Genomic DNA, 19,854 nt, shown 5'->3' with positions numbered 1-19,854 from the left:
AGCATCTGGCAGTCAATCTTAGGGACACTCAGAGCATGTGGTTGCATCCCTGGTCATCTTGGCTAATAGCCATTGATGGACCTTGTTACATCCTGACACCCCAATATTCACCACTGTCATGTAATTAGGATATGTCTTATACAAAGTATGCCTTGTGAGGTGTCATTCTAAAAGTCTTGATCTGCTAGACATAATATCTCATTGGATTGTATGTGCTATCATTGTGTGGGAAATTATGAAGTTTGGCTATGTATGTGTTGCAGAAACATGTCCTGAGGTTGAAAACACCCACAAGCAGCCTTTCAGGTACAACATTAAAAAGGCCAAACAATATTAATGGCTTATTGAGGAAATGCACACAAGCACAAGGATTACCTCGGGAACTGTGTACAATAGAAACATCTCAGAGATAGCACTAACAATGGCAATTGTTTGACCCAGGTTACAGCAAAAGAGCTTTCCAGCAAGTGGGGAGAAGATATAAAAGGGAGAAAATGACATTATGGAGGACCCCACTGTTCCCTACAGCAACGCACCTGGAAACACCCGAGGAACAAAGAGTGAGCTTGTGCTGTGCAGATCTTTCTATACAGTGCAAGACAGTATTATTTTGGGTTTATTGCCCAAAAGAGGTGTGCATGTGAGTGCTGGGTGAGTCCTCTCACACAGAGCTGACTTCAGGCTGTGTCTGCAGGTGTGTGTGCGTGTGCGTGTGCGCACGCGCGCGCTGCAAGAGGGGAGAGGGAATCCAGGCTGGTGGAGCAGAAGAGGCTCAGTGAAATCCCATTACATCAGGTGGCATCCCGGATGGGGGGTGGGTGGAAGGGTGTCCAACCCATCATAGACCTATCCTCCATAAACTTACCTAAGTCTTTTTTTAAATCCAGTTATAGTTTTGGCCTTCACAACATGTCTTAGCAATGAGTTCCACAGTTTGACTGTGTGTTGTGTGAAGAAGTGTACTTTCTTTTGTTTGTTTTAAACCTGCTGCCTATTGATTTCATTGGGTGACTCCTGGTCTTTGTGTTATGTAAAGGGGTAAATAACACTTGCTTATTTACTTTCTTCACACTAGTCATGGTTTTGTAGATGTCTATCATATCCACCCTTAGTAGTTTCTTTTCCAAGCTGCATAGTCCCAGTCTTTTTAATCTCTTTCCTCATATAGAAGCTGTTACATATCCTTAGTCATTTTTGTTACCCTTCTCGGTACTTTTTCCGTTTCTAATATATCTTTTTTGAGATGGAGCGACCAGACATGCACACACTATTCAAAGTGAGGGCATACCATGGATTTATAAAAGCAGCAAAGAGTCCTGTGGCACCTTATAGACTAACAGACATGTTGGAGCATGAGCTTTCGTGGGTGAATACCCGCTTCATCGGTATTCACTCATGAAAGCTCATGCTCCAACACGTCTGTTAGTCTATAAGGTGCCACAGGACTCTTTGCTGCTTTTACAGATCCAGACTAACACGGCTACCCCTCTGATACTTGACACCATGGATTTATATTACACCTGAGGAATTTTGCACCAAAAAATTAAAAATTCTGCACACAGTATTTTAAAATTCTGCATAATTTATTTGACAAAATAACACTATATAAACGTGCCAGTTTCAGTTATTTTGGTAATTTATTTCAAAATACCTGTCAACAACAATATCTATAACAATACAGACACACAAAATTCCCCCAGGAGTAGAGAGTTAAAGAAACCCCTGTGACCACTCAGTTCCTGTTTCTCTGCCCCCTCCCCGGCACAGCCTAGTCCAGGGGGCCAGACATTCTCACACCCTACCTCCCTAGAGCCCAGCCATAGGACACCCCCCCCAGCCCAGACACTTGCTCCCCCAGAGCCCAGCCACACACCCCCAGACCAGAGACATGCACCCCTTCCACCCCAAAGCCCAGCCATGCCCCCCAGCCCAGACACTCACATGCACCCCCTACCCTTCCAGAGCCCAGGGATCCAGAGGGAGAAACAGTCTGATGCTGGGTCCTGGGATTGTGTGGAGTTTCCTGCGTGCCGCCTCCTTCATTCAGGGTGTGCCAGGAACTGCAACTGCCTGGAACTCTCCCACTCTGTCCCCCACTCCCTGGCAGTGTCTTCTAATTGCAAGGTGTAGAGCTGGGCTCTGCTGTGTCCAGTGGCTCTGCAGTGTCTGTGGGGAGAAAAAGGAAATTCTGTGCAGAACGTTAATTTCGGCGCACATTCTGCATTGTGCAGAATTCGCCCAGGAGTATTATATAGTGGCATTATGATATTTACTGTCATATAATCTATCCCTTTCCTAATAGTTCCTAACATTGGTTAACTTTTTTCACTGCTGCTGCACATTGAGCAGATATTTTCAGAGAACTATCCACAATGATGCCAAAATCTCTTTTTTGAGTGGTAACAGCTAATTTAGACCCCATCATTTTATATGTATAGTTGAGATTGGGGAAAGTGGGTTGGAGGGGCATGGGGGCACAAGGGGAAGAGTTTTGGGACAAGGGCTGGTGGGGGGTGGGGGGCGAGCGTGGTAGTGTTCTGCCTGCATGGCGACAAGCACCTGGATAGAGTCTGCTTGGCACTCCATTATGCTAGTCAGTCATTCCGTGCTTTGCCGCCGGTGCGTCGTGTTTTCCTGGCAGATCCTCCTTTCGCTCACCCTCCACTCTGTGCCTTTCGATTCTCGTTTACAGACTGCGGCATGACTTCATGCAGCATGTCTTCTTTGCTTTTATGCGGCCTCTTCAGGAGTCTTCTCAGTCTGTCGGCTGGTGATAAGAATGATGGCTGAGATCTCAAGGTTGCACCTAGACAGGCAAAATGCAACATTTAACAGAGGCAGCGTTGTACACACCAGACAGAGCAATGATTCCCCAGCACTTAAGCAGTGCAATCACAAAAAACATACTTTGCCTGTCCCAAAGTGAGCGCACATAACCCATGGGAGCCCCAGAAATGGTGAGTAAGCACAGGGTCCATGGAGACTGATTGTTTCATGGCTGTACTGTCCTCTGGGTTTCTGTGCCTTGGGGAGAGCCAACAGCTGCAGGGGGCACCTACCCTGAACACTGTCCCAACATTCTCCACAGGAGTGTGTCCTGGAAGATATCTCGCTGCTGAGGGTGACCAGGGAAGCAAGGGTGGGTCTTCTCCTACAATGCGGCTTCTGCCCTGGCCCATACGCAGCTTGCCTGTGTGCAGCAATGGTCCCCTGCCTCTCACTTCACAGTGGCGCAGACACGTTAGCCTGACTGGGACAAGAACCATGCTGGCTCTCTCAGTAAACCTGCTCATGCGCATTGCCCATGTTCTGGCTGAGACTTTTGAAGAGACCACTGATGGCAATTACCGCGATGTGATAGAACACATCAATGCACTATTCTGCATCTAGGCATGCATGGAACCCTTACCCTCCTCACCCAAAGAGCCCGTACCTAAAAACAAGAAAGCCGCTTACCCGGAACCTCCTCTGTTGTTTGTCCTTCCCCAAGCATCGGATGCCGCGACAGGCTGCCTTCCTCTTGGCTCGAGAAGAGCTTCTGGTTGAATGCATCTAGGGATTCTGGGGTGTCTCCCCCTGCCTCAGCACCATCACTCACGCTTTCCTCCCCCGCCCCCCTTGCTGTGCTGGGCTCGGAAGTGTCCATGGTGGTTGTTGCAGTGGAGGTGGGATCGCCCCCAAGTATTGTGTCCAGCTCTTTGTAGAATTTGCAGGTCGTGGGGGCAGCACCGGAGCGGCCGTTTGCCTCATGAGCTTTGCGGTAGGCATTCTGCAGCTCCTTCACTTTAACCCGGCACTGCACCGCATCCCGGTCATGGCCCCTGTCCATCATGGCCCTTGATATGTGCCCAAAGGTACTGTAATTCCTATGGCTGGAGCGCAGCTGGAACTGCACAGCTTCCTCCCCACAAACACTGATGAGGTCCAGTACCTCGCCATTGCTCCATACTGGGGATCGCCTGGCTCATGGAGGCATGGCCACCTGGAAAGATGTGCTGAGAGCACTCCACGCCTGGCTGAGCAAACAGGAAGGAGATTTTCAAAATTCCCAGGGAATTTAAAGAGTGGTTTTGATGCTTGGTCATCTGAGGACAGGGCAGCAGAGTTCAAAAGTGATGACCAGAGTGGCTAGAACAGGGCTTGTGGGACACTTCCGGAGGCCAATCAGAGCGCATTAGGTGTCCACACTGGTGCCATGGTGCTCCAGCAAGAGTGCAACAAACGTTATTCCTCTCGGGGAGGTGGAGTACCAGGAGCGCTCCAGCTGCGGAGTCGAAGTGGAGTCAGAGCGCTCTACGTGCCTTGCCAGTATGGATGGGGAGTGAGGTAGAGCGCTCTTGGCGGCTTTATTGTGCAATAACGTGCAAGTGTAGTTTCATCATTCTTCTGCTGAGAGCAAGTGTCTGTAAAAACCCACTGGTAAAGTGTCCCATCCCACTTCTGTCAGTTACTCTGTTAGTTCAAGTGTCAGAGGTCTGTGCAGTGGATCTAAAGGTTGTGGGTTATCTGTATGGCATCATATGTTGGAATTTCTTTTTTTTTTTTAACTAAGGAAATTATACACAAAAATACTTTAAAAGAACATTGTTAAGCACACAAAAGTTAGGAAATGCCAGAATTAAGGCTGCTTGTGTACTCTTTAATTACATGATCACATACTGTTTTTTTCCCTCAGGACCCTTGCATCTTTCCATGCACAGGATGGAGGCTATTCTCACCATATGAGCAGCTATTCAATATTTTGATTTCTCCTCCCTGTTCAATGTGTGACCCTAGGTCTTTTTTACTGCATAGTGTTCAAACCCTGCTCTGAAGACAGAATTATTAATTTCATCTTGGGCTTTTATATGGCTCTCAACACTATGGTATCTGAGTTCTTCACAGACAATGCCTTTATTTTCTCAACACCCCTTTGAGATGGGTGGGTATTATCCCCATTTTATGGATGGGAACCTGAGGCAGAAAGAGATTAAAGTCAAAAGTATCAATTAATGTTGGATGCCCAATATGAGACATCTAGAACCTGATTTTTCAAAGTACGTAGCTTTATATTGCGTTTTGTATGTTCAAAACACAGCTCCCATTGACTTCAGTTGCAGTTTACTGTACTTGGCACTTCTGCAAATCAGACTCAAGAGCCTTAAGTGAGGCACCCAGAAAATGAGGAACACACAATTAGTGACCACCTATGAAAAGTTTGGTTTAAGTGACTTGTCCACCATCCAGATAGGAACTCTATGGTGGAGACAGGGATGGACTTAATTCTTCACAACTTCTGCAACAAATAAGGCACGGATTCCACAGACATCAGCTTCCTTCAATACACAACCTTGATTCATCCATAAAGAACGGTGGAAAACATTATGTGATGACGTAATTAAAGGTTGTATCATAATGCATACACACAAGGGAGTTGAATTAAGATTTCATAGGCATTTCCTAACTTTTGGGTGCTTGACTTTGCAACCTTAAACATGTTCTTTTAACATAGTTTTTGTGTATGTAATTATCTATCACACATGCTCCCTCAGTTTAGAGTCTGATTGATTGATTATCTTTGGGATTGATCATCTTTAGAATCAAACTGTGATATGAGGACAGTCTCTCTTGACCTGTGCTCCTTAGCCTCAGACAAGGATCTGGTCCAAAGTCTATTATTAACCAATAAGTTTCCTGCAAAAGCTTTTTACTAATCAGTTAGCTTATATCGTGTATTATTTGCTTCTGGTTATACAAAGTATTGTAATTTGTCCCAGAGCGTAAGGCAAACTGTGTACTTCCAGTTGCCGTTGGAGGAATTTCAGGTCTCCAGAGTTAGCTTTTTTGTTAATCCAGCAGTTGTGGACAATAGAGAAATAAAAAACTTAGCTCTGCAACACTAGCAGTCATCACAGCTCACAGTTGCCTATTTATCCTCTCTTCTACGTCTCAGGGAAATCTGTTCAGTAGTTTCTTGCTTTCAAATTCAGAACTGCACTCTTTCTTTCAACTGTTTAAAAATCAGTCCCTTGTATATTTCACTTTAAAACTACCATCCTGTAGAGCAGAGGTCTCCAAACTTTTTTGATTACGCACCCCTATCAGTAAAAATTTTTTGAGCACGCACCCCTTGCTGCGCCGCAGGGCCAGGTCTACCATTTTTACCGCCCCAAGCAAAAGAAAAAAAAAAAGGCACTCGGACTCCCGCCCAAACTACCGAAGCTTAAAAAAAAAAAAAAAAAAAGCTGCCCGAACTGCCGAAGCAGCGCTGCTCCGGTGATGCTCCTCCTGCCGCGCACCCTGAAGGATCCTCTTGCGCACCCCACTTTGCTGTAGAGGAAGAGGGTAGATGTCTGACTCAGGAAGGGAGAAGACAATAAATGCTGTCTTCATTATCAACTGTAAAGAAAGGGCATAAGGTGAAATTAGGTTCTGATCCTTCAGAATATGATTGAAGCATATCTCTGTGGCCAAAGTTGCTGCTTCTCTGAGAACAAACAGCACATGAATATGGAATTTTGAAGCTACACTTCTTTAAAAGATAAAAATCTGGCTACATTTGGCTTTATATTTGCAAACATCCATATTTATTTTTATTTCCATTTTCACTGCAGTAGTAGCTTTTGGTCTGATGTTTATCCAATTTAAAGAAAAAGGGAGAAGTCAAGGTGTTATTGAGGAAACCAGAAAGTCTAGGCCTACCAATCTAATAGTGTCCATTGTTAATTTCTATTTTCTGTATCATTCTTCATCTTTATTCTTATTAGATCATTTTGTTTTAAAAGCCTTGCATTGTACTACTTACTGCACGGGCTTATTCTTCTTATTACCTAATTGCTTAACCACATTTGCCTCTGTTACCCATTTTTCTTTTTAGACTTAGACTAATTTCAATTTCAGTTGAATGGTCTCCAACTGTTTTTTAAAAAAGATTTCCTACCCTTTTGTGCAGATTTCCTAGATGTTAGACATAATTCTGTCTCTAGCGTGTACTGTAGTGGTCTGAATCAGTCTGTTCTTGTTGAATGTAATACTTGTAGAAAACATCTTTGTGGAAGAAATGGTGAGCAGCATTTTCATGAAATTCATAGATGCTGCTGCATTGAGAGGTAATGCTAATAACAGTAGTACAGAGAAATACAAAAAGAACTAGAGGGTTTAGAAATCTAGACAGAGAATGTAATGTAGTTAACTTTGGGAAAATATCAACTAATTAATCTGTGGGAAAATAACTTGAAATGCTGATAATTCAGTAGGAGGGAGAGACTTTGAAAGTCATTTTGTCAAAAGGGACTCTTGTCAGGCTTATATGAGTTTGCTTTTCTTTGTAGTCTTATCATATTGCAATGTGAAGAACTAATTAGATATTGTGTCCTATTCTGAGGTACTTCAGTACCAGGAAGATGTTGACCAAACAGTTTTCTAACAATAGATGGTGGAATGACAGTACTAACAGACACTGTGTTTCATGTAGTTAAATGCAATGGAAGGTGTTCAGAAAAGAGCACCAAAAACTATTAGAGGGTTTGAATGCTTGTCTAGCAATAAAAGATTTAAAGTGCTAATGAGTCATTAGTGACTGAATTACTACATTAATAAGTTTGATGATTGGCTGCAAAAACATTAGTTTGGTAATACAGCATGTTTGACTAAAATGTTTTGAGTTGAAGGATGGATTTTTGTTCCGATGAGCTTCTGATTGGAAAACCATTTAATGACTTTTTTCTGTTTTGTTGTATAAATGTATTTCTTGTGGATGGTAGGAGATTTTGGGGTAGTGCAGGCAAGCTGGGTGCAAGTTGCTCCAAACAAATCTAAATACTGACCTTCAGCAACCACTGGCTACTTTTCAGCAAACTGTCAGTGTAAAACTGTTCTGTGCAGCCTAATGGCTTTCTGACTTGGGTGTTTGCAATCTAAAGGCTAGGAGGAAACCACCAAACTCATTTTTGCTTACGTCTTAAGAATGAATTTAGATGGGTCTCCAAGGGAAAAAGGTTTGTGCTGCCTAGCCTATAAATAATTGCTAAATAATCAAGACTTTAAACTTTATGTAGAAAAATACTTTATTTTTTTACAATAGAAAATGCCTATTTCAGATCATTCTTTGTCCAGTGGTAAATTCCAACAGGGAAACACGTTTGTTTGGGTATAAACAATAAAGAATGGTGTATGGAAAGCTGCATGACCAAAGGAGGCTCTCATGGGAATGTAGTTCTTTATCACATCTCTGAAGAATTGTGTCAGTGTATTTAAGTACAAGAACAGTAAAAGTTATTCCAATTAATATGCTACGATCCATTGTTAGAATACTGTTCCTGTTATGACCTAATTAATTGTGTTCCTCTGAAGATTGTAGACAGTTTTACTTTTGTTTGTGTTTTTTTTTCCTTTTCCAACCACTCCCAGTTAAAGACTTCATTGGAGCTATATTGATTCAATAAACATCAGTGTTCTTATGGTCACGTTCATGTTTGCATTTCAATTTTTATTCTTAAATAATAAATACTTGTTACATCAGCATTTCCAGTTCTCTCACACTGAGATCTGTTAATTGCCACTGGCCCACCGATAGAAGAAGAGAAAACACTCTAATTTACATTTACATTATAAATATAATTTACATCTTGTAAGCAACTTGTTAAATTATATCGTCATCTAGACCCCTTGCTGCATAAGTTTCAAATTTTCACACAAATTGTTTGTTGCTGTTGATCTTGTTCTTTTTGAAATTGTTCCTTTAGTATACAGTCAAACCTCAAATGCATCTCAGCAGGGATTTGTCTGTTCGTTTTTTATCGCTTGTAACTTGAATGTGAGACTTGCAACTCTTACTGTTTCTGCTGTTTCTATAGCAACTGAACTTGCGCAAGCCAGCAATATCACTTTGTTTCACAGCTGGCATTTTGTGTTCACAGTAAGGGGAGAGTTTTAGGAAAGTACAGAGTGTATTAATTGGGATGCAACTGGGTCAGAAATGTTGTCATTTTTTACTAAGATAAGTTTGTTAAATGATTATGGGGTTTCTATAGCCTTTTTTAAATTTCCTTTGAATGAAATGTTCTCCTCCTGGGCAACAGGAGAGCTCCATGATTTCCTCTGTGCATGTGTTTGTTTCTGGTCTCTTAGATACCATGCACATTACAGCCTTTGATGTTGTCTATGACCTAGAATGAGCCTTTCTTCATCATATGAATTACTACAAGTCTTATTTCAACCACTGCAATATTGCCCATATCTATTCTTTAGTCTTCATCTGCCTACAGTCTTACATGGTTTTTTATCCTCCCTTCTTGATTACTGCCACTTCCTCTGTCCTCATCTTCTCAGTTGCCTTGTTACCATGTTCCAGCATGTCCAGTCCAGCCTCAAATGCAAGAGAGATCATCTCAAGACAAAATTATTTTAGGGAATCAAAGTACTATACAAATCTATAGAGAAGTCCAAGATGTTTCTACTGTTAATATGTAGGCCTCCAAAAAGCAAAGGTTACCTAGCAGAATTGAGATGCTGTCTGAAATGTTGGTAAAATTTCCAAGACTTACTTTCTGAGAGACTTCAGTATCCCTGTTGACAACACCCAATCTTTTTCTCTGTACTTTCCACTCTTGGTTTCTCACAGGCCGTTTCTGGATCTACACAAACAGCTGGTCACATCCTGGATCTGACTTTTTTTTTTTTAATGGACATGTATAAAGAGAGCACAGAAAATACACCCTTCTTCTGTACCAGCCATCACATTCTCAGTACTGATTTCAGAACCCATCTGGCCTCTGGATAAGTAGAAGCTCATGTCCTGATCAGAGTCCAAAACTTTCTTGTAAGTATATCCCCACCACCAATACCACTGAAAAGCCATCAGAAAAAAAGATCTAGTAAGCCACCAGAACCACTCACAAACCACAGATGTTGGACACGCTTGTGCTGAAGCATCTAGTTGCCCCTCACAGATGTCCAAGATTCTCTGATGATCCACAACAGGAAAATTTGCGAAGAAAATTTGAGCATTGGAGGTAGAAGATACATGCATGTGCAGACAGGTTCTGGCACAATGTGGTCTTGTAGCTGTTTAAAAAAAGAAATCCAGTCTCTCCTCTGCCATAACAGCCTCCTCTAAGCACACCCTGCTGTACTATTAGACTGCAGATTACCTTGTTAGCTCTGAATGCCGCCACTCACTGCCAGAACCAATCGCTCTTGCTGTGGAGACTTATCAGTCAGTTATTTAAGAAAAATATCCACTCACATCACTGACAGGACACCAGATTGGCATAATACAATATTTTTCCTCTCTGAATTTAATCAGTGCAGGAAGTTCAAATGTGTGTTGATATTTTGGGGTAGGGAAGGGAAAGAGGAAAAGAATGTTGCGTGTGGACATGCCTATTGATTTTTGCGTTGGGTGAGGAAGGGCTATATAAAAGTGTTTTGATCAGGGAAGCAGGAGAGACAAAGAAAAAGGGAAGATTGTGAGAGTACTGAGAGGTTTGGAATGGGGAACATGGATAAGGGAAGCAATGATAGAGGGAGAGCATAGAAAGACTGGGAATTTGGAAGGAAAAAGAAGAAAACACAGAATATGAAAAGAGAGAGGAAGGAAATGGAGGTGAAAGAGAGGAAAAGGGAAAGGTTGGTTACTAAACAATATAGCAAAATTAGATTGAGCGGCAAATAAGCTGATAAAGGAAAAAACACCTAGTAGAAGAAAGGGAAAATAAAGTGAAGTGAAAGAAAAGAACAAATGAAAGGGGCAAAAAGTAAAATTTTGAAATGTTTGCTTAAGAGAGAGTGCCTTTGCAAAGTGGTATAGTAAATATCACTCAAAATAGATAATCTGTGCTGTGGAGGTGTGGATAGAAATTCACCTATGGCCAGCCCTGGCTGGCTATTCTGCCTCTCTCTTGTTTATTTTTAATGTTGTGCAAAATTCTTAGATAAATAGACTATAAAGGCCATAAGAGACTTTACATTATCTACTTTGACATGTATATCACAGGCCATTACATTTTCATTCAGTTACTCCTGAATTGAGCCCAGTAACTTAGATGTTTGACTAAAGCATATCTTCCAGAAAGGCATCCAGTCTAGATTTGAAAACATCAAGAGATGGAGAGTCCACTACTTCTCTTGATAGTTTGTCCTTATTGTTAAAAAACTGTGCCCTATTCTAATTTGAATTTGTCTGGCTTCAGCTTCTAGTCAAGGTTCTTGTTATGCCATTCTCTAAGAGCCCTTTTAGTACCTGGTATTTTCTACTGATGAAGATACTTATATACTGTAATCAAGTCACCTCTCCATCATCTTTTTAATAAACAGATTGATTTTGTAAGTCTCTCACTGTAAGGCATTTTTCTAATCCTCTAGTTATTTTTGTAGTTCTTTTTTGTAGCCTTTCCAATTGTTCAATGTGGACCTGTAGGATGTAGTATCATGGATGCAGTCCTGACCGCATGTACAAAAATATGGTCATATTGGAAGGTCATTAAGTGCCAAAGTGGCCTCTCATGACAAAGTTAGTCATAGACCAAAATACTTAAAGAAAAGCCACACTAATTAGGTACTTAAGAAGAGTGCATGGGAAAGATGTAAATATAAAAGCTCAATTTTAAAGCAGAAAATTGATTTTTATGACTAAGACCTCCAGAATAAGGCATGCTTTTGCATACGTATGGATAAAAGGTATAAAATCCAGCCTCCTGTGTATATAGAATTTAATCACAAAACAGCCAAGTTGGCCAATTTTTGCCATGCAGGACATCAACAGGAATGTTGGCCTATATATATTTTTTCAACGTTATTTTTTTAAAAAGCACACATATAAAGAAAAATACAGTGAAATGAATTAGACCAATGTAATCTATACAATACTGTTTTCAGCAATGATCTCAGGTATAAAAGATACACATTCACATTAATGCATCCAGATCAGGCCATATTTTAGGGCATTTCCCCTACCTTTTTCACCCCTGTAAAATGTTCTCCATTTGACAGTTCTTTCAGCTAATCTGAATACACAGATGGCAAATTAGAGTTCCATTTTTGAGTATTATATCTTTTGTTACCATTAGAGAACTGGTATCCATTTCTTGCTTTTCACTGGAAGATTTAATTAATCAGCAAATTCCAGTACACACGTGTTTGGAGAGGAGAATATCTATATATTCAGAACAAATTTTTGCATATGTTTCTTCAATATTTTTGTAATCTCTGGCAAGAAAGAATTGTATAACAGTATAGCTGCTGACTGGACATATCTCCATCATTTACTTTCCAAAGTCAAAGGGAGTTGTGGGTGCCAAGCATCTCTGAAAATCAGGCCATTTATTTTATTGAAGTGCTTGTATAATGATTTGGCACCTAGCTTTGAAAATGTTGGCCTAAATTTATAAATGTCATACTGTACATAAAAAACACGCCATTAGGATAGATTAATCCCTGGTGTTATTGAATTTGGCCCCCTGTTGATTTTATTCACAATACCTTGCTACTGTGTGATATTTGGTTCTGTATGCTACTGTATATTTTATAAACATGAAACACCCACTTGGAATTCCTTAACAACTTTTAAAACTTTTTATAGAAAAAACATTCAAAAGAATGTGGTCAAAGCAGCAGACGAACCAGCTTGGAAATCAGCGTAGACACACTTCTTTGCTAGTTGTTGCAGCAGAGTTCTATCTCCAGATTAATTAAATACAGTGCAGGAATCTTTATCACAACCATGTATAGACTGTTCCCAGTTTTTTCTTATTAATAGGAAAACAGCTGCTAATGTTTGCACTGCTTACAGGAAGAGCAGTCCGTTGGAGCTAGCTGGTGGGGGTTTGGAACCAAGGTGCGTCTGCAGCCCCCCATCAGCTCCACTATGTTCCCTGTGTGGCAGCTGCCCAGCAGGCTATCAAGTGCCGGGCAGTTCAGGTGTCCCTCTCCCCACTGCCATGTGCTGCTCCTGCCCTCTGCCTTGGAGCTTCTCCTGGGAGACTCCTGCTTGCTGTGCAGGAAGTGGGGGAGAAGAGGGGTGCTGATGTCAGGGTGTCCCCTTCCCCCTACTCCTGTACCCCATCTCCACAGAAAAGGGGGGGACACCATAGGGCTCAGGACAGAGGGAGCTTGCTGGCAGCAGCTGCTATCTCAACTTGCAGATATACTTAAAAAGGCAGTATACTTAGAGGGGGGTCAGCGTACTTAAAAGGGCAATACACCTCTCTCTCTCTGTCTCACACACACATGCACCCTCAGCACTTTCGAAAGTGAAGGGAGAGGTGCGCTCCAGTGGGATAGCGTGGGTTCATCCTCACATTCAGTTTCCACAGGGAATATTTGCAGCCACTGCCATGCGTCTATTGTGTCTCCTCCCTCCATTTGTGCTGCCTTGTAGAGTGTGAGGCTACCTTAACAACGTGTTAACCCTTGGGGGCTCAGCCAAATACTAGTTCATCATTTAGCAGCAAGTCATTCCCTGGGAAATACTCCACCACCTCAACCAAGCTTTCACAATCATTGCTGTGTACTGTATTAAATTGTTTTTTAAAAAAATGTATAGTGTGTGTATATTATATGTGTCTTTTGTCTGGCAACATTTTTTTCCCTGGAACTTAACCCCCCCTATTTACATTAATTCTTTGGGGAAATTGGATTTGCTTAACATCGTTTCGCTTAAGGTAGCATTTTTTCAGGAACATAATTACAATGTTAAGTGAGGAGTTACTGTAGTAGTGGGTTTGGCAGTAGCATGATGGGCACATGTGAACAGCTGCTTATGATTTCACTGGATGTCTGCTCTGAAAAATGAGCAGCCTTAACTTAATTGGACAGCAATCACCCATCATCCTCAACTGTGGCAAGTTGGCAAGTGTCCTTATTTGACTATTTACTTACTGTAGGTAACATGGGAATATTATTTGTTATTTAACATTTATATTGTTGTAGTGTAGAGGTCTCGTCCAGATCGGGGCTACACTAGACAGTCCCTGCTCCAAGTTGCTTACATTTTACACAACTCTTCTGAATATACCTATATAATGACTACTACTTTCATAAGTCTACTGGGTTGGTGACAGACACCTCATAGACACCAAACTCTGAGATGCTGTCAACTTGGATAATGTCTGCTATGGTCAATTTGAAATTTACAGCAAGAGTTTGCCCACTTTCCCTTAAATGTACATTTAATTATAGTTACAAGTTTATCTTTGTGTGCAAAGTCAGAGCAAGCACCATCTTTTTCATTTTGCCTAGATTTGCTGAAGAGACTGTGGTTTATATTTTTTGCAATAACTGTGTGCTAAAATTGATACTATCCTTGCCAAATGCATTCTCTGTTAAGAGACCTTAAAAAATCTTCTTTTAACTTCAGGGATATGGTGTTAGGAATTGATAAACTGATTGAGATAATGGCATGAGTTTTGGTCACTGTGTCTTTTAATTCTTGGAGAAAGTCAAACTTGATGTGACCTGTTGAGTTGCCAGCAATTGTAAACTGTATATTTAAACCTACTTCATGATAATGTTTGAATGAAAGTATCTAAAGTTATGCTTTGAAGGTTGCTGTTGTGTATCCCTCTATTTAAATAATTTCACATTTAAAATCTTGTTCTTTTTTTTGTAGCTGTTAATACAATAGTAGAAAATCTTCCAAGATATGTCTATTAATGTTTAGGGAAGTCTAATCCCTGCTTATTGTTGAATTGTACAACAATTGTTGTAATGTAATATGCACATTTTATATAGCTAATGTTTGGAATGGACAATTTGTTTGCTTTGAACAGTTTCAGATTGCATGAGATACTTTTTATCATCAGCCAAGGTTTAATCTGCACTAGAAAAGGTTTGTCTGTATAGCTATGCTGTAGACACAGTTTATACTGGCAAAAGATTGTTTTTGTTGGTATAGCTTATACCAGTTCCCCTAACAAAATTAACTATACTGGCAAAAGCACTTTCTGCTGGGATAACTGCTTCCCCACAAGGGTTTTTGTTGGTATAAAAATGACATTTAATAAAAATCACATTCGTGGACCTAGCCCAAGACAAGGACTTCATGGGCCACCATTCAAGAAATCTAAATGTTCCCAACAGTGTTCTTGGGTTATGCTTGTACCTCACTGTAGAAATTGCTGACATTTTAATTATTTGTAAGTGTTTTTAAAGGTAAAATTAAAGTTTAATTAAAGGTCTTGGTCCTATGCTATTTAATATTTTTATTGATAAAAAAACGATGATGACCGGGAAGAAACAACAAAATCATCACTGATAAGGTTTGCAGATGGCACAGAGATTGGGGGAGTGGTAAGTTATGAAGAGGACAGGTAACTGACATAGAGTGATTTGAATGACTTGATAAACTAGGTGATTCTTTACAGCCAAGTGTGAAGTCATATATCTGGGAACAAAGAGTGTAGGCCATACTTGCTCCCTGTGGATATCTTCTAGCCTGACTTTACCAGGCCCTTCCCAGAGAGAGGGAACTCCCCTTTGCTCCTCTCTCCTGGGTCTCCTCTTCCAGACTGTGTTCACAGGTCAGTTTAAGTAGTCCTCTCACTGATCCCCTGCAGATTTTTAATTAAGTCGCTGGACAACTATCCCCCAGCTGAGTGTGATGGTCACAGGCGAGGTTGTGCCTGGCTTGCCTTAAAGGGCTAGTCAGCCTGTGACAGAGACTCTATCCTGGGAAACAGTGACTGAAAAAATCTTAGGTGTCATAGTTGCTAATCAACTGAATATGTGCTTCCGGTGTGACACCGGCTGAAAGGGCTAATGTGATTGTAGGATGCATAAACAAGGGACTGTTGAGTAGAACCAGGGACTGTTGAGTAGAACTGATGCAACTATTACTTGAATATTGTGTCCAATTTTGGTGTGCAGAATTAAAGAAGGATGTTGAAATATTGGAGAGGTTTCAGAGAAGAGCCACGAGAATGATAAAAGGATTGGAAAACCTGCATTAATAGTGAAAGATCTAAGATGTTCCATCTGTGTAGCAAAGAGAAGGTTAAGAAGTGATTTAATCACAGTCCATAAGTATCTACAGGAAGAGTAGAAATTTGATAATAAGGAGGTCTTAAGTCTAGCTTGTGATCCAGTGACTGGAAGTTGAAGTTAGACAAATTCAGACTAGAAATAAGGTGCCAATTTTTAATAGTGAGGGTAATTAACCATTTGAGCAATTTACCCAGGGTTTTGATTGTCTCATAAGGTGTCAGTCAGATGAATATTCTGCTTTTTATTTTTCAGAAACCAGCAAACATTCTGGTAATGGGAGAAGGTCCTGAAAGAGGAAGAGTCAAAATAGGTAACCCTTTCAATAACATATTCATTAGCTATACAACGAATAATGAACTTTCTATGCAACGTGGTAGTTTAAAATAACAGAACATTCTAAAATTCACTGTATTCTTAATAAGGAGATTTTGTACATAACTCCTAATTAAACTGAATATTGGCCAAAAAGTATGTTTGAAGTTAAGAATTTAGCAAGGATTAGACATTTATATAGATAATGAGGACATGTATACTTACACTAGATAGGATAAAAGTATAGATGAGGGCATAAACAAATACTATCAACCAACAGTTTGGTAGCAATTTTCCTTGTGGCTGTGTTTATCAATAATTGCCCAACACAGGCTTCTTGCAACTTCTACCTACCATTCAGGTACTGGTGACTTTTAGAGACAGGTTACTGGACTAGAAAGGTAACTGGATAATTGGTCTGATATGGTATAACAATTCTTATGTTTTTAAGTACTGGTTTTAACAATTCACATTTTTGTTAATGCAGTTACTGAAAATCCATTTTTGGTAAAAGAAAAAAGTTCAGTATTTAAGAATTGTGAAGCAATAGTGGAATTATTGTAACCAAGAATTAGTATGGTATTTAACAATGCTACATTTCCTCAGACAATGTTAACATATAAAATTTAAAGAGATGGTGCACTTTGCTTTTGAAGATTTCCTTATACAACAAAAAACTATTAGGCATCAAAGTGGAAACACAAAATCACTGTGGAAGCTACTCATCACATATCTAATTATACTATGCAGGTCCTAGGCAATAATAAAGAGGATATCAAATTTGTTTTTAATATAGCAGATGTATGCTATTTTTAGATATTGGGTGGGAATGTTCAAATCAGTTAGGATAAAATAGTAACCCACCTGAATTTTTGCCCATTCCTTGACTCAACTTGAACTTTTTGGAAAACGTTTGACTAAGTTTTGTGTTTATATGCTTCTACAGTTCTTTGTATTGGTCACTCCTAGAAAGAGGAGAGCTGAACTGTTGTGAGAGAACCCTTTAACTTGAGATTTTTCATGCAAAATTGCATTAAAAACAGTTCAGGTGAGGTTTGGATATGCATCCTTGCTTTTGAGTGTTTATCCATACTTGACTGTCTGCTCCTGCCAATGTTCCTCCTCATTACTACAAAGCCAGTCCTGTATAAAATGCATTTCTATCTCTATATTATCTTAGCACTTTTGATTTATACAACTTGATAACATTTGAAATTTACTGCCATCAGAGTGTGTATTAAAAGGCATTAATTGGTGGATTCAGCAGAGGGACCAGGATTTAGTGCCTGATCCTGCAAATATCTTAGGGCTTGTCTATACAATATGTTCCTGTGCAGCAAGCCAGGGTGTGAATCTACAGCACACTAGCATGCTGTGCAGTAATGTCCCATGTGCACATTGCTACAGCACACTGGAAGTTCTGTAGTATGCTTTGGCTTACTGTGCTTTAAAAGTAGTAGTAGCCAAAGAGCATTCTGAGACTTTTAGCACACTGCGGCAGTGTCCATATGGGACATTGCTGCGCAGCAAGTCAGGGTGTAAATCTACAGCACACTGGCTTGCTGTGCGGTAATGGTAGTTGAGGGAACTCTGCTAATGTGCAGACTGAACTACTTCCTTACTCCTAGAGGTGATCCTTCCAAGTCAGGGTTCGGGTACATTAGAAGGATAGTACAGGGAAACTTGCACTGCCATTGTTTTACTCTCATTTTGTGGATACATTGTCATCAGTCACCAGGGCTACCCCTGGCACTCCTGGTTCTGCTGCTGCTCTGCAGCAGTGAGCAATTACCTCGGGGACATCTCATGGCAGCTGGGCTCCACAGGTAGGGGCTGGCTTCAGGGTGTGTCGCTGGCCAGCGTTGGGCTCCTTCAGGAGAAGAAATGAACGTGTTGAGGAGCAGTTTGGAGTTCTGCCGCCCGTCCTGTTTGGGAAGTGCCTGGCCATGCAGAGGCAGCCCAGCTTGGGGAGCAGGGTAGAGAAGGCTCCCGGGGAGCTAGCCAGCGCCCTGGCGCCCACAGCACAGAGAGCCAGGGCCCCAAGCACGGCAGGCAGCTCCCACCAGCTTCTGATCTGCCGGCTTCTGGCAGAAGGCAAGCCTCATAGTTTGAAAACCTCTGTGATAAATGGATGGCTGAAATCTGGGGGAGGGGGGGCACATGGCCCCCGCATGCCCACACTGCCCCTGCAGCTTTGCACCCCGGGTGGCTGCCCTGCTCATGGCCATGATATAATTGTTTTACTGTACTACAGATCCACGGTGAAGCCACCTTTTAAATGTTACATAACGATATCACTTAATTGAAGTCAATGGCGTTGGGCCCAGTATAATTTGAAGTAATTCAGTCAGATATCTAATAATCATGATTTATAATGTTCAATGATATTATGTCACATCGTATTCTAATAAACATTTTGCTTTATCATGCTTACAAATATTGCTTGTCATTGTGTGACTTATGTATAGCCAAACAAAAGTTTTAATATTTATTTTTCAGCTGACATGGGTTTTGCAAGATTGTTCAATTCACCTCTGAAACCTTTAGCAGATTTGGATCCAGTTGTGGTGACATTCTGGTATAGAGCTCCAGAACTGTTACTTGGTGCCAGACATTACACAAAAGCAATTGGTAAGTTACTGTATAGGGAAGTGAAGTTGTTTACAGTTTCAAGATAACTGTATGTGTATTCCTTGTGTGGCCCATTCCAGAAGTGCTCAGTCAGATCTCCAGCTGTCACCTATCTCTGGGTGGCGACTATTATCCCACTCCCCTCTGACCAGGATTAAAGACTGCACAGTCCCCTGCTACACATTGTGATATCCCCAGCAAGCCAGTCTCCCTAACAGCCAGTGCCTGTGCTTAGCTTAGGACAGGGGTAGGCAACCTATGGCAAGCGTGCCGAAGGCGGCACGCAAGTTGATTTTCAGTGGCGCTCACACTGCCCAGGTCTTGGCCACCAGTCCGGGGGCTCTGCATTTTAATTTAATTTTAAATGAAGCTTCTTAAACATTTTTAAAACCTTATTTACTTTACATACAACAATAACAGTGTTTTTACCAGTGACAATACAACTCTTCCAAGATAAGCACATTTATTCGCAGGGCAAAAGCATTACAGAAAAAACATTAAAAACAATAAATTAACGTACACACTTACTAAATATACCAGAAATAACCTATTTTCTACATCGAGAGTCTAATAGGCCAATGTTCCTTCCAAGCCTTCAGCAAGGGGGGGGCCTTTGCTTGGGCAGAAGGTTCTGTCCATTTGCTGAATCAAAAGGGAGACCACCAGTTAGTTTCAGCTCATCCTTTTATACCAAAAGCACCTCTCTTTGTCTCTGGAAAACACAGAGGGTGGAAGTTTTCTGGAGTTGTTTACAATCCCAGGGATAATCAGCCCCCACTGTCTTTAGCTCCTGGAGGAGCTGTGATAACCTCCTCTTCCCCCTCCTTCCCCCAATGGAGAAGAACACAGTCATACATAAAGATTGATAAATGTTGTACACTGGTCCTAAAGATAGTACATGGAGTTGCAATATCTGTCAGTTTACCTTTAAGCTTCCTAAACAAGCAAGTA

The 19,854-nt window shown here is 41.0% G+C and overlaps 1 protein-coding gene and 1 long non-coding RNA gene across 5 annotated transcripts in view; one reads left to right on the top strand and one right to left on the bottom strand.

Moving 5' to 3' along the window:
* CDK19 (cyclin dependent kinase 19) overlaps positions 1-19,854 on the top strand; it is a 207,931-nt gene that overhangs the window by 144,061 nt on the left and 44,016 nt on the right. For all 3 annotated transcript variants that reach the window (XM_045008620.1, XM_045008622.1, XM_045008623.1), the window contains 2 exons: positions 16,213-16,270; positions 18,772-18,903. In XM_045008620.1, coding sequence (XP_044864555.1) covers positions 16,213-16,270; positions 18,772-18,903 — 190 coding nt within the window. The remainder of the gene's footprint in view (positions 1-16,212; positions 16,271-18,771; positions 18,904-19,854) is intronic.
* Positions 1,982-19,854, bottom strand: part of LOC123365756 — a 117,287-nt gene continuing 99,414 nt past the window's right edge. For both annotated transcript variants that reach the window (XR_006577741.1, XR_006577742.1), the window contains exon 3: positions 1,982-2,166. This is a non-coding gene — a long non-coding RNA (uncharacterized LOC123365756). The remainder of the gene's footprint in view (positions 2,167-19,854) is intronic.

The sequence above is a fragment of the Mauremys mutica genome, chromosome 3, assembly GCF_020497125.1.
Source record: "Mauremys mutica isolate MM-2020 ecotype Southern chromosome 3, ASM2049712v1, whole genome shotgun sequence".
Taxonomy (NCBI): Eukaryota; Metazoa; Chordata; order Testudines; family Geoemydidae; genus Mauremys; species Mauremys mutica.
This window is presented reverse-complemented; position numbering and strand designations above follow the sequence as displayed.